Below are 13099 nucleotides of genomic sequence, written 5' to 3' on the forward strand. Positions count from 1 at the left end.
ACCTATGGTTTTTTCAGTGAATATATATATATATATATATATATATATCCAAACAAATCCTGCACGTCCCTCCTCCTCAAGGAACAGTAGCTCACAGCTCGCAGGCACGGACCTCACGATATCTCCTCCAGCAAATACAGGACCTTCACACAAGGAATTGTGGTGAAGCAGTGCAGAGATTTTATTTCGGCATAGAATATCTCAGGCAAGTGATATATATATATCTTTCCGATCTCTTGCAGGACGTCCAGTATATTTTCTTGAGGGTTCTCATAATATTTGCTGCCAGTTTATTCATTAGTATTATTCAAGCATTTAACTGTTGCATTTACTAAGTGAGTTATTAATGCTTATAGATAAATATATAGTTATATATAAGGGAAACCCAAATTAGCCACTGGGACCTAGGTAAAGGACAGTACAGTAAACAGTAGGTAACAATAGAAAAAAATTATTTAAGAACACACAAAGTTAACGCCTTAACCGCGGCGGTTTTTCTGCCTTGGTGCGGGTGTTCTAAAGGGTGGGCGGGGCTGCGTCGGTCATCGGCAGCACTGGGGAGGTAGTGCTCCCGTTGGCCAACGGCAGCACGGAAGGGGTTAAATGTCATCAGGCATTAATATAATCATACTCAATGTTTTTGAGATCAATATTATTTAATCTTATCGATCAGCATGAAGTAATCATGATCCAGTAATTAATCCGGTAAACAGTGTATCACAGATGTGCCCCACTCAGAGGGGGAGGGGAAGAAGTTGTGTGCACTTAGTGGGGGTTGAGAAAGTGAAAGGAAGGGTAGTGACAATATATCCATCACAACATGGTTGGGAAAATGAAAATGGCTTCATTCAGCCTTTTAGTTAAATATTAACAATACATGGCCATGGTTTGAAACAATGCCTCAGTGAAAAAGCACTGTTGGCCAAACTGGCACAGGACTTTAACACAGTCAACATTTCGACCCCGATTAATAGCAGGTTGCTTATGTCCTTACTGCAGGGTCTTCTTCAGGACTGGGTGTGGGGCACCATGCGCCACCCGGATCTGGATGGTGAAGATGTAGTATATGGGCCTGTAGGCTCCAAACGCAGAGAGGGGATTATATGCACTTTTAATAAATGAAATATGGATGTTCCCCTTTCAAGCATTCCATGTCAAGAATTAAAATGGTCGTGCCCAAGTGAATTCAAAGGTTCCAAAATAACTCAAAGGCAGGACCAAAGTCGCGACCTTTCTGTAGCCCCTCGGGTGCTTCTAATCTCTTAGCAGTCTGTGTGCATCCGTCTCGAGACCTACGGTTTACTGTACTATATATAAATATATATCTCTATTTTTTTTTAATGCTACTCGGTGACATCTGGGAAAGTTTTTCTGTTAGAGAGCATTGCATAAATACAAACTCCAAGTCTTATTCTAAAGAGAGTCTTTGCATTTTTGTAAAATAAAACCCTTTTCTAGGTGTTGTTGTGTTTTAGGTCTCCAGCTTTGTCGTTTTTGAGCCACTCTGATGGAGATTCTGTATTATCTGAAAGGCGGAGCAAGACACTGTAGCTTTACGTCAACACTAAGCATGTTGGGACCTGTAGTTTCAATTGCTTCATCACATAGCTGTGGCTAAGTTTGAGTTTCTAAAAAATCAGGACTCTGCAAGACACATCTGTGAGGTCCATTGATTGCAGGTAACAAAAACCGATGGATGTGGAATCTAATTAACAATATCAGAGAAATCATATCCCATGTGTTGACAACAGTGGAGCGGCTGTGTGTTTTTAAATTCCGTTGTAATATTGTAAAAACACACAAATAACAAATGTTGCCACGTTGTTTTACCTACAAACTATACTTATGTAGATTTGATTAATATGTACTTAACTGAAGGTGATTCGAATTAGAATCTCACTAGATCTAACACCACTGCAATGCCGCACACCAAACAATAACTAAATGGATGCATAGCCTTAAATGGCCAATCTGCTGCATACCACTAAACACTGCCGCCCATAGTCTGCCGTCTCCGAGACGCTGAAATAGTGCAGGGGAAGTTCACATCTGAAGTGGTGCTGAGGTTGTGCTGTCCTGGAGCCGAGGTGGTGTTGCCCTTTTGCTGTGGTGGTACTGTGAAGGTGCGCTACACTGATACTGAGGTGATGCTGCACTGAGTTGGTGCTGAAGTGGTGCTGTGCTGAGGTAGTGCAGATGAGCGGACTGATGCGGAGGTGGTGCTGAAGTGATGTCGAGGTGTTGCTGAGTGATGCAGTTGGTGCTTCATTGCAAAGGAGGTGGTGCTGTGGGAATGCTGTGCTGGTGCTGAGTGATTCTGAGGTGGTGGTGGTGGTATACAGATGCGGATGTGATGCTCATGTGATGATGAGTGATACTGAGGAGGTGCCGAATCATGCTGAGGTGGTGATGCTGCGCTTGTGCTCAGGTGATGTGGTGCTGTATTTTTGCCGAGGGGCTGCAGGCATCGTCGGGACACTTGACAGGTCAGGGATTGCCAGATCTAAGGTCAGGATCGCTGGGGGGGGGACCTCCTCATGGTAATGTGGGGGGCGGGGGTCAGGGGGCTGCAGGACACACCAGGGTTGCTCACTGGAGCAGGTCGAGGTCGGGACAGACCGGTAGGGCTAGGGCCAAGTCAGCTGGTGTCCTCTTCTTTCAGCATGGCTCTTTGGTCCTTCTTCTCGCTAGTCTATGGAGGCAAGGTTCTGGGCTGCCCCTAAATATTATATTTAGGGGCATTTCAGGTAGCTACAGGTTGGGACCAATGGGTCCCATCCTTCGGGTGGGTACATCCACTATTACGTCACCTTCCAATGGGAGGGGGTCATAAGCCTCACTCTGATTGGCTGGGTCCACCCAACTTCGAGATGGCGGGGACTGAGAGTTGTGCTTCGCCAGGGGCAGGGGGTTGGCAAAGGTTGGCACACCTATCCTCCTAGCTTGGTTTTCCGCTAATTTTCCCACCCAAAGTGGGGGGTCAGAACCGGTTGGGGCCAGTTGCTGGAAGCAGCAAATGGCGGGGTCAGCTCACAAAGGCAGCAAGCATTTGAAGCTTCTCCTTTGTGGACCCTGTCCATCCTGGGGCAGGGAGCTTGGCACCTCTGCACAGGATGTGCTTTGTTTCAGAACATGAGTGGATTTGGCATTAAATCCCATACTGTGTTCAGTGTGGGTTTAATGTGCTGAGTAGTTTGAGATCAAACTTCCCAGATTTCAGTAAATCCATTAAGGTGCTGTCGAGTTAGCAATGACAAACTCTCAGACTATATACTCTTACGGCTTTACTGCACTTACGTCTAAAAAATGGATTTAGACACTGTACCTGTACCCTCACCAGTGGTATAGTGCACCCACCTAGAGGGGTGGCTTACCTATGCCATAGGCAGTGGATTGTAGGCATTGCACACAGGGATGTGTGCCATGTCGACTCTTCACTTTACTCTGCACCAAAACACGTGAGTGTGTGTTTGAGTGTGAGAACAGGGCCTCTAAGGGTGGCACAATATGTGCTGCAGACCTTAGAGCCCTTACCTGGTCACAGAGCCCTTGGTATCCATGGTACCTTTTACTAGGGACATACCTGTGGCCAGAGAATTGCCGATTGGGTTTGCAATATTACAGTCTTAGGGAAAGAACATAGGCCCTGGGCACCTGATTGGCAGGAACCCAGGGAACACTTTGTAAAAGCGCATCAAAATCAGGCAAAAAGTGTGGGGCAACCATGCAAAAAGGGGTACTTTCCTACAATGCCCGATAGTGATCTGTGTAACAAGGTCAGTCTCCAGAGCATTACTAAACAAGCATTTACAATGCAATAGGTCTCGCAGCATTAAAGTTTGAGTTACTGGCACTGTAAATGACAATGCTTTGCATTAATTTTTTTTTAATTTGCAATTGGTATATAAACATTGTTTGTGAATGGTTAGCTGTTGCTTATTCTAAGCAAAGTTGGCAATAATATAGAGTGCTAGTCTTGCTTGTTATAAGCATGCTGATTTAAAGGGCTCTGATACCTGCGGGTAACGTTTGCGCTATATAAAAGTGAAAACTAATAAATAAATATGAACGAGAGTTTGAGCTATTTTTATTGCAATTCACATTGGCTTTTATTTATGAAACATAAATAAAAGCCATTGTCATTTACAATGCCAATAGGTCAAACTTGCGTAAATGCGAGATCTATTGCATTGCAAATGCTTGTTTAAACATGTGTTTCCATTGTTTATTAAGGAAAGCCCGGTTGCCCAGTCCGGCCCTGCTTGTGATGATCATCTTCAGCTGAAGGTCTGTCTGAACAGCACGTGCTCCAGGAGCCTTTGCAAGAGGCCATGGTTAGGATCCCTTCTCACTGTTGAACTGAGAGCATCTCAGAGCCTTGCTCATGGAGCTCAGATACCCTCCTGCCAGGCTTCTGCAGCATTTGTTTTGGATGGCATATCTTGTGAACTGTGTGAGGCCTGTGCAGAGGCCACAGAGAGAGGTGCGCCTGTGCGTGTTGGTTTCATGCAGATTGTACGTGCTGGGCTCGCACAGCGTGTGTGGGTCAGTGTGTGTGCGCGTACCTGCGTGCACAATATACAGACATGTATCCAAGTCAAACACCACCATCCAACCAAAGCACTTGGACCCGACTTGAGCCCGCCCTGCATGAGCTGCAACAACCCCACAACCAAAGGCCAACTCAATGGCGACGAGTCACGCCTGCCCTCCTCCTACACTCCACACTACCGAAGCCCTCCTACCCTCAGATGTCTGCGCAATTCAACGACTGCCTAGGACCCACGTGCCACCAACTCACACAATTACTGTGGGACTCACACCAACACCGGGGGGCACATACCGCAAGGATGCCACACCGGCAGGCGAGCATGAACCAAGCCCCTGGCATCGGGCTGCCAGCGGGGCCCAAGATCTACACCTCCAAACAGGCGTGTTAAAAAACACAACACACGTAAATGAGGACACGTAACATATAACGCAATCTAACGCCAGGCCCAACCCAGCCCCCTGTCCACGAATCCCAGACCATATATCAATGTTTAAATTACAAAACGACAGCTGTGCGACACAGAACAATACAGTCTGCCAACAAACAGCAGCAAAACACCAGACTAGCAGCAGGCGAGCGCTAGACAACTACCAAATCTTTCTGCTCATCATCACTCACGACACAAAAACATGCCCTAAATAGCCAAACAATAAACACATACACTTCCAAAAAGCACATACTCCATAGAATAGCGCTATCTGTCCTCTAAAGGAGAGTCAGCGCCTTCTGAGTCCATGAAGCGCTAGAATGGCCAAATGCAACTTCGATGCAAGCAGGGACGTCATATAACTTAACAAGACCGTGGAGCTGAAATTGCACAAGCCCTTGAGCACACACATCCCCCACCACCAAGATGGGACCTACAGGTCAGCAGGGGTTCAGATCCTGGCATGGTAAATTTAGCCTTTTTTTACGAACTCGATGAATACCAAACATTAACCAGTACTATTTTCACACAAATAAAGTTCCACGTAAAGGGCTACAAATAAATCGCCGCAGAACGAATTTGAAAATGCCCTCAACCATTAGCTGAGAAAGCAGAATGCTTTTATTTGACAGTTTTTTTTCCTCAAAGCACAAAGGCTAACCATTCGCGTCATTATTTCCTCTGAACCCCGACCGCAACAAAAGGTGAAATTGTGAGCAGTTCAGAGAAAAAGTGACAACCAGGTCCCCTTAGGCTCGACCTGTGGTCGGGAAGCAGAGGTAATAAAAAGCACTGTGTAAATGCCCTTTGGGAGGACTCGACAGCAAACACTGCAGATATGATAACTGGTGGTGAAGTAAAATGTGACTGCGTCTGACGCCTGGTAAGGGCACCTCCCCTCAGCCTGAGTCGGGGTGGTGAAAGCAGCGCCCCCCTGCGTCTCTTCCAAATCTGAACATGCGCACACACACACACACACACACACACAAACGTATGCAGTTCCCATTCACCAAACAGCCATACCCCCCTCTCCATGAGAGCGCACCTACCCAGAGTCACCCACAAAGACAGTCCCCTAGACAAACTTACTCCCACCCACCACCATTACTGGAACCCCACGCCCCCAACACAGCCACTTCCTCCATGATACCCACACTAGCGCACGTGGACCAAGGTAGGCAGGGCCATACCGAGGTAAATCAAAACGTGTGCTAGGCACATATGTCATCGATTTGGTTCCATGTCTCAGACGGCAATGGTGGGCACAAAACGATGGAATGGAATGTAGTCGCGACTAATTACTAGCAGCTGAGATTAATTCAGGCAGTCCACTCCCACCCGTCACTTTTTTGTTTCCTTTGATCAATCAGCTACCCCGGATTGGTCCTTCGGTTCCCCTAGAAATGACCTTGCTATCTCGGGTGTCAGGGGTGACGAAGGCAGCGGAATTAGGAAGTAAATGTGGCTCTCGGATGCCTTTGTAGAGTCTATGGTTTCCAGTCCTTGCCCATCCGGTAACCTGGCCCCTCGACCGTAAACACAAGGCTATTCAAGGGATAAAGGTGGGACAAAGGGGCAAGCAGATGACGCCATCGGCTGTCTGATGGTCCTTGATGTCATTTTTTGTTACCCCAACTTGCGCCACCCCTGACATTCAGACGCACTGATACCACATACATAACCCGTGAAAGGGGGTGGGGGGGTATTGCCCGTCACTCACCCTGCCCAGGTACAGCTTGTCCAGCCGGTCGTCGATCCACTTTTCCACGTCCAGCCTCTTTTGCAGCTCCTTGTGGTCATATTTGACCGTCACTCGGGCTTGGCGCTTCTGGATGCCCCCGTGGCCCCCCGGGGACCTGTTACCCCTGCACGGGGAGTAGTGCAGCTAGCCCAGCCCCCGCTTCCCCAGCTTCTGGGCTGCCATCGGATGGAGGAGACGGTGAAGTGACGCACCTCTGCTCTCCCTGTTCTAGTTCTTGAGTTACCTGTCCGGGCTTTAATCCAGTGCAGATAACCGATACTTTATGAACTGTTGGATGTTGCTGTAGGACGTGCACAGCTGAGTGCAAGGGCTAGATGAGGGCAGTCCGGTGAGGAGGGCGGCGTCCAATGTATACTCCGGGTGTATTTAGGTTAAAGGTTCTGTGTACTGAAGGTGTAGATGGAATATCACGCAATCACTATGTCTTCACGGAGCCCTGCTCGTGAAGGCGCTATGAGCGTGGGTCCAAGTTCACTCCTCTGTTTCCTCCCTAACGCGCTGCTCTATCCAGGGATCTGTTCAGCACTCATCGTGGTCTGCTCCGCAGCCTGTATTTAGAAGACGTGCGCGCGTACTCCTAAAAACGAAACCTAGCGTGGGGGCGGGACTTCCGTCTTGTGCGCGAAGCCTGCGCCCATGGAGTGCTTGGCCCGAGGAGCAGTGGTGACGCGGGGCTCCCATGCCCGAGGGAGAGCCCCGCGGAGGCGACAGAACACCGGAGTGTCGGTAAGTGGGGGGGGGGGGGGGGGGTCGGTGCGCTCGTGTGTGTGTGTATGTGTGCGTGCGTGTGTGTGTGTGTATGTGTGCGACGGCGGGGGGGGCTCGGTGCACTCGTGTGTGTGCGCGTGTATGTGTATGTGTGCGGGGGTGTGTCTCTATATGTATGCGTGCGTGCATGGGCGCTCATGTGTGTGTCTTTGGTTGTGCGCATGCGTGTGTGTTGGAGCTTCCCAGGAGACAGGAGATGGCCACGGTGAGCGCGTTCGCGTGGCCCGCTCCGATCGCCATGCGCGTGGCCAGGTCCTGTCTCCTGGAAAGCTGAGTCAGTAACAATAGGTCTCTGGCGAGACCGCGCTTTCGCGCGGTTAACGCCACGAGACCTAAACAGCAAAAGGAGGGCCAAATGTAAACTATAAACAAAGGAATTTAGAAAGGCACATGAAACAACAAATAAAAAGAGATGGGTGTGTTGAATGCCCACAGTATAGATAAAGTAAAGAACAACAGGAGTAAAACCAATAGACCAGGTTGAGATCTGGGTGCGGAAGTGTAGAACAACAACGTCTCAACCGGTATTTTTCAGAAAGCTTAGTTAACAGGTTTGTACAAGACATTAACACGAGAAAGAATTAGGGAGACTCAGAGTTCGTTTTAAAATGTGCGCAAGGCATCATATATTTGGAAAAGAAAACATTAATTGTAAAGACAATTGGGGACAGTTGTATCAGCACTGAAAGCAGTGATTGCGTAGGCAACCCAAAAACTTTGTGCATGCAAGTGCTCGTGACACTCAAAGGTGACCGGCGCAGGGGACAAACAGTGAGGGCACAACGTGAAGTTGTGACTAGTATATACACAAATATAAGGTTCATAAAGAATTATTTACATTTTTTGTTTTTTTAGAGACATTTTAAATGAACCATTTTTGAAAAAGGCACCGCAAATTTCTCTGGTCTGTTGACGGATTTTACCGACCGGTTCCATCAATATTCCGCTCACGCATAGCAGATCTACCTCTCCCTCTGGACCTCATTCACAGGCGCAGTGACTGCACCTCCTATTCAAATTGGTGTCCCACCGTGGTAAGGTCCCTTCCTTACTCACAAACCCTTCCTCAGGCTCCTTGAGGCCCCTCCTTCATTCTTGTTTTACTCTTCAGGGCCCCACCTCGTTGACCCTATTGCCACTCCATTAAGACGAGCTTTGCCGCCCTTACTGCATTTGGTGAATCCACCTTCCTTCAGGTATGCCTCGCTGGCAAGCAACCCCCGCGCCCCCGATGCCTTCTCACGCTCCCCTAATCTCCTTCTCATTGTTCCCTTTCCTCCCCTGTACAGTGCCTTCAAACGGCAACCCAGTCCTGATGATGAACTTAAATGACTAGGATCGAAACGTCGTGGACAGACCAGCATAATTTGTGGCGCCTTTTTCAAATATGGTTCATTTTAAATGTCTCTAAAAAAACAAAAATTGTAAATAATTCTTTATGGACATTATATTCTTGTATTCTTGTATATACTCGCCACAACTTCAAGTTGCGCCCCCGCTGTTTTTCACACTAGTCACCTGCGCTGTTCACCTATGATTGTCACGAGCACTTGCGTGCACAAAGATTTTAGCTTGCCTACGTAATATCTGCTCTCAGTGCAGATACAACTGTCCCCAATTGTCTTTACAATTATTTTCCAAATATATGATGCCTTGTGCACATCTTAAAACTAACTCGGAGTCTCCCTAATTCTTTCTCATTGTAATGTCTTGTACATACCTGTTAACTAAGCTTTCTCGAAAATACAGGTTGAGACATTGTTGTTGCTCTACACAGTGTAGATACAGCATGTGTCTCTCTCTCTCTATCTTTAGAGAGAGAGTGAGGGCATGTGATGCCTAGGCTTGACCTAAAAAAAGAGAGAGTGAGGGCATGTGATGCCTAGGCTTGACCTAAAAAAAAAAAATGTTTTTAGCAGTTTAAAGACCATAAATACTAAAACATTTAAGCTAATAATGCAAGTACATCAAAAATAATATTCAATCGACAATCAAAACCCTCCTTTTAAAATATAGTTAAAATTTAAATCAGTTTTTTCAATTAATGTCAAATTGGGCGTATCAATGACTTTTCAAAATCATATTCAGCACTTAAACTCACCCATCAATTCTCAATTGCACAGCTGAGGACCACAATGATCGCAGTGTTCGAGTTTTCCTTTGGATTACTGTTGCAGTATCATACAGTTCTGAAATATCATGGCTGTAAGAGAAAAGGAAGGTTACACAAGTAGATCCATATTTACTGAAAAAGGCCACTCTGTCCACAACATAAAACACTTGAAATTGGCCCATTTAGGTAACAAAGAAATCTTGACTCCCATACTTGTCTTGCACTGTTCATAACCTCACCATAACTATTCTAAGGAAAACCACATTTGGCAGGCAGGGACTGACTTGACTGTCTCTGTATGGTGTCACTTTTTAGGTCTCGTCTAGCGAACGCAGCGCATGCGCTGCTTCGTTTGGCGAGCCTCTATTGTTGTGGCTTTGGTGAGAGAAGGGAGACAAACCATGTGCGCGCACGGACAGGCGATGTGCGCGCGCATGGTATCTCCTCTGCCTCACAAGCTCCCACTGCGCGGTCACACTCCAAGGCTGACACGCGCTTGTTGCTCACTGAAACCTGTGACTTGAAGAAATGGTTCACAACCTCTTTCCTTCTTTCATTTAGATGCTTCCCTGTGAAATGGATCCAAAAAAGAAAAACTCTTGCGGGAAATGCCCTTTTCCAGAAATGTTTCTATTCCAAAGTGCAGCCTCAGGATGGAGAGAAAGAAAAGGTTTTAAATATGAAAAATAAATACATAACTAAATAAAGCAAGACAGAGTGGTTGCAAAATGGTCAGATTGGTTTTACCCAGATCCAAACACATCAGCCTCACTCTACAGACTTTGCAGTGAAGAACTACTTTTGTTTTCTCGTCTTTCTTTGAACAGCATTGTTGTCCCCAGGTGGGGAAGTGTACTAATTTTGGATGTATTGAAATACCTGGCTGATGGGTGGATTGGTGAGGGCCCTGTAGTCATACCCTTAACTTTTCAGGTAAAAGCACTCGCTGATTTCTGAATAGTGAGTGAGGGATCGTTAAGGTAACCATGTTGTTTCTGCTTACATTTCACATGCTTTACTTAATCTTGCACTCCCTATGAGTGTTTGCTTTTACTTTTTTTTTTTTAGGCAGGATATTACTCTTATCAAGTGCATAATTTGAATTGAGCCACATCCAAGTGTTTATAGCGGGCACAATTTGGTTGTAGCTGAAGTCAGTGCGAGTTTCTCTCAGTGGAGCAGTATGGTGTACAGTGGGAGAGAGGATGTGGCACTATGGCCAGAGCTGTCTAATTTGGAACTGAGGAACCGGGTTCAGCCTTAATGACCAGTCCACCAGAGAACACTACTGAGGGAGCATATTCCCATGCTTGACCTTTGAAGGCCCCGAAAGACCTTAGAAGGCCTGATGTCTTAGCACAAGCAGGTGTACCCTAGTGGTGCCAATTGTGGATCACCTTGAAGGCCTGTCCACCACAATCCATACTGAAGTTCATCTCCAGTCTTGCGGGCAGGCCTACGAAGCAGCACACCCTAGAGCAACAGTGATCCAGTCACTGCGACTCTGTCACTGAGGTCACATGCACCTTGAGTAGGATATGGCGGTGCGAACGGTGTGACCGCACTGGGTACCTATTTCGGTTGGGTGCGTAGTGTTTGCAAGTATATTATGGTTTAAAAAAACTTGCTGCTTCCTTCCTGGCCTCCAGCAATTTTCAAGCAACAATAAAAATGCCATGATAACGTCGGTGATTAATGTTCTTCCTAGAGAGAGATCAGAATTTTGTCTAGTGGAAGGGTTGACTCCTGGAAAGGTGGCACAGAGCGTTAATGTGGCTGCTGCAAATAACATGTACCATGCAAATCACAAAGTGCACATAATGTTAACTAGGTTAGTAGGTTACAGCTTTTGTCAGAGAGATCCTTATGTTACTTGCAGTCTATAAGTTAAAATCCTAAAATAGAACAGTGAGCTATTAAACTATACTGCCTACTAGTATGGTTGTCATGTGGCTTCTACACCTTGTAGTCCTTTGTCTTATGTAACATTTCCTAAACAGTGATTTACACACAAATGATTGTCTCTGTGTAGTGTGTGTGATGTAAAGTGCTCTGACACCGTACACTGGTATGAGTGGCGCTGTAAATCAAATTAAATGCATCAGAGAAAGAGTGTGGTTATGGAGACTTAAGGAGGACTGTTAAAGGGTGGTAGTGAGGGAGTCCGAGGTGTAGGTGATCATTGGGGGCACCAACAAACATTGTTGCTCAGGCCGCCACCAGCACTAAAGGCGGTCCTGCTCTCGAGGCCAGTCCGCTTCACCCATTGGTACCTCCATTGGCCTCGTTTCAGCAGTAGTAGCTACAACTCACCAAGGATTGGCAATGCAGGATTTGCATGCACACCAAACTAAGATTGCAAACTTCACAGTCTCTGCTTCATGCACAAGCCCTTTTAACATTTGCTACCTGCTCTGGAGCCTCTGGAATTATGCAGCAATGGGGGACAAAATTATGCAGCAATGGGGGACAAAATGATGCAGCAATGGGGGACAAAATGATACCAAAAAAAAAAAAAAAGGCTGCAGCGTATTGCAATATATTTTCTTATACATTATTATTTAGACATTTTTCACACATGTTAAGTCTCTGCAAATATTCTGCCGTATCAGTATAACATACAAATGCAGCAGTGAGAAAGGTGATCTGTCAACCTTTGCAAAGGGCCGTCCACTTTGCAGCAACTCAAGTCACGTTTTTTAGTAACTTTTTATCCGTTTGAGCTACAAAAATGATTAGTTAAAACTGTAAGATTATGCACTGGATGATGTATTATGTGGAAATATGGCAGAGTCCTAATTATATAGAAAACATTTGCAAACTAGGATATTTTGCCATTCATGATTGAACTGCTCTTGTGGAAGAAGGGAGGAGAAGCGCTAATGAGTGAAACTGCATGGATTGAAGACAAATGGCTTGCGATTCCACTTTTAAGCGTATTTGGGACATTATGTGATTGAAAATATATCCCACTTTGTGAATGTATTTAAATGTCAATAACTCCTATTAAACCTTAAACAATCAAGTGTATCCATTGGTTGAATTAAATAACAATAAGCTGTAACTGGTCGGTGAATTGACAAACCAATACTAAAAATTGGGATGTTTGGCACATTCTAGCCACACCTCGACTCCGCCCACTGATCCAACCCTTGGGATATCCCCGCCCTTGGAGTCTCTGCCCACAGTTCCCCTTCTTCCCCCCCCCCCACTTCGACCACTGCATACATGTAGTGACCCGCATCAGCACTAGAACTCCCCATGACCGCGCTCTTCGAACAGAAACGAGGTCCCTATACAAGGCGTTATTTACTTTGCTTTTGTTCTCTTACACACAACAGTGCCATCTTCTGTAGCATTTGTTGCTCTACCCAACCTCTTCCCTCCGCTCTCGGGGTCTCCCTGCTCAACCATGCAATAAATGTACCGTCTGCACTTGGTAAGTGGCATACTTTATTATGCCCATTTGAAGGTATT

The 13099-nt window shown here is 46.2% G+C and overlaps 1 protein-coding gene across 2 annotated transcripts in view; it reads right to left on the reverse strand.

Moving 5' to 3' along the window:
* The window catches only part of SCAF11 (SR-related CTD associated factor 11), an 864597-nt gene that overhangs the window by 397510 nt on the left and 453988 nt on the right, over positions 1 to 13099 (reverse strand). For both annotated transcript variants that reach the window (XR_013607094.1, XM_078675739.1), the window contains exon 9: positions 9611 to 9712. Coding sequence is in view for 1 of the 2 variants with exons in the window: in XM_078675739.1 (XP_078531865.1) it covers positions 9611 to 9712 (102 nt within the window). In the remaining variant the exon portion in view is untranslated. The remainder of the gene's footprint in view (positions 1 to 9610; positions 9713 to 13099) is intronic.

The sequence above is a fragment of the Lissotriton helveticus genome, chromosome 1_1, assembly GCF_964261635.1.
Source record: "Lissotriton helveticus chromosome 1_1, aLisHel1.1, whole genome shotgun sequence".
Lineage (NCBI taxonomy): Eukaryota > Metazoa > Chordata > Amphibia > Caudata > Salamandridae > Lissotriton > Lissotriton helveticus.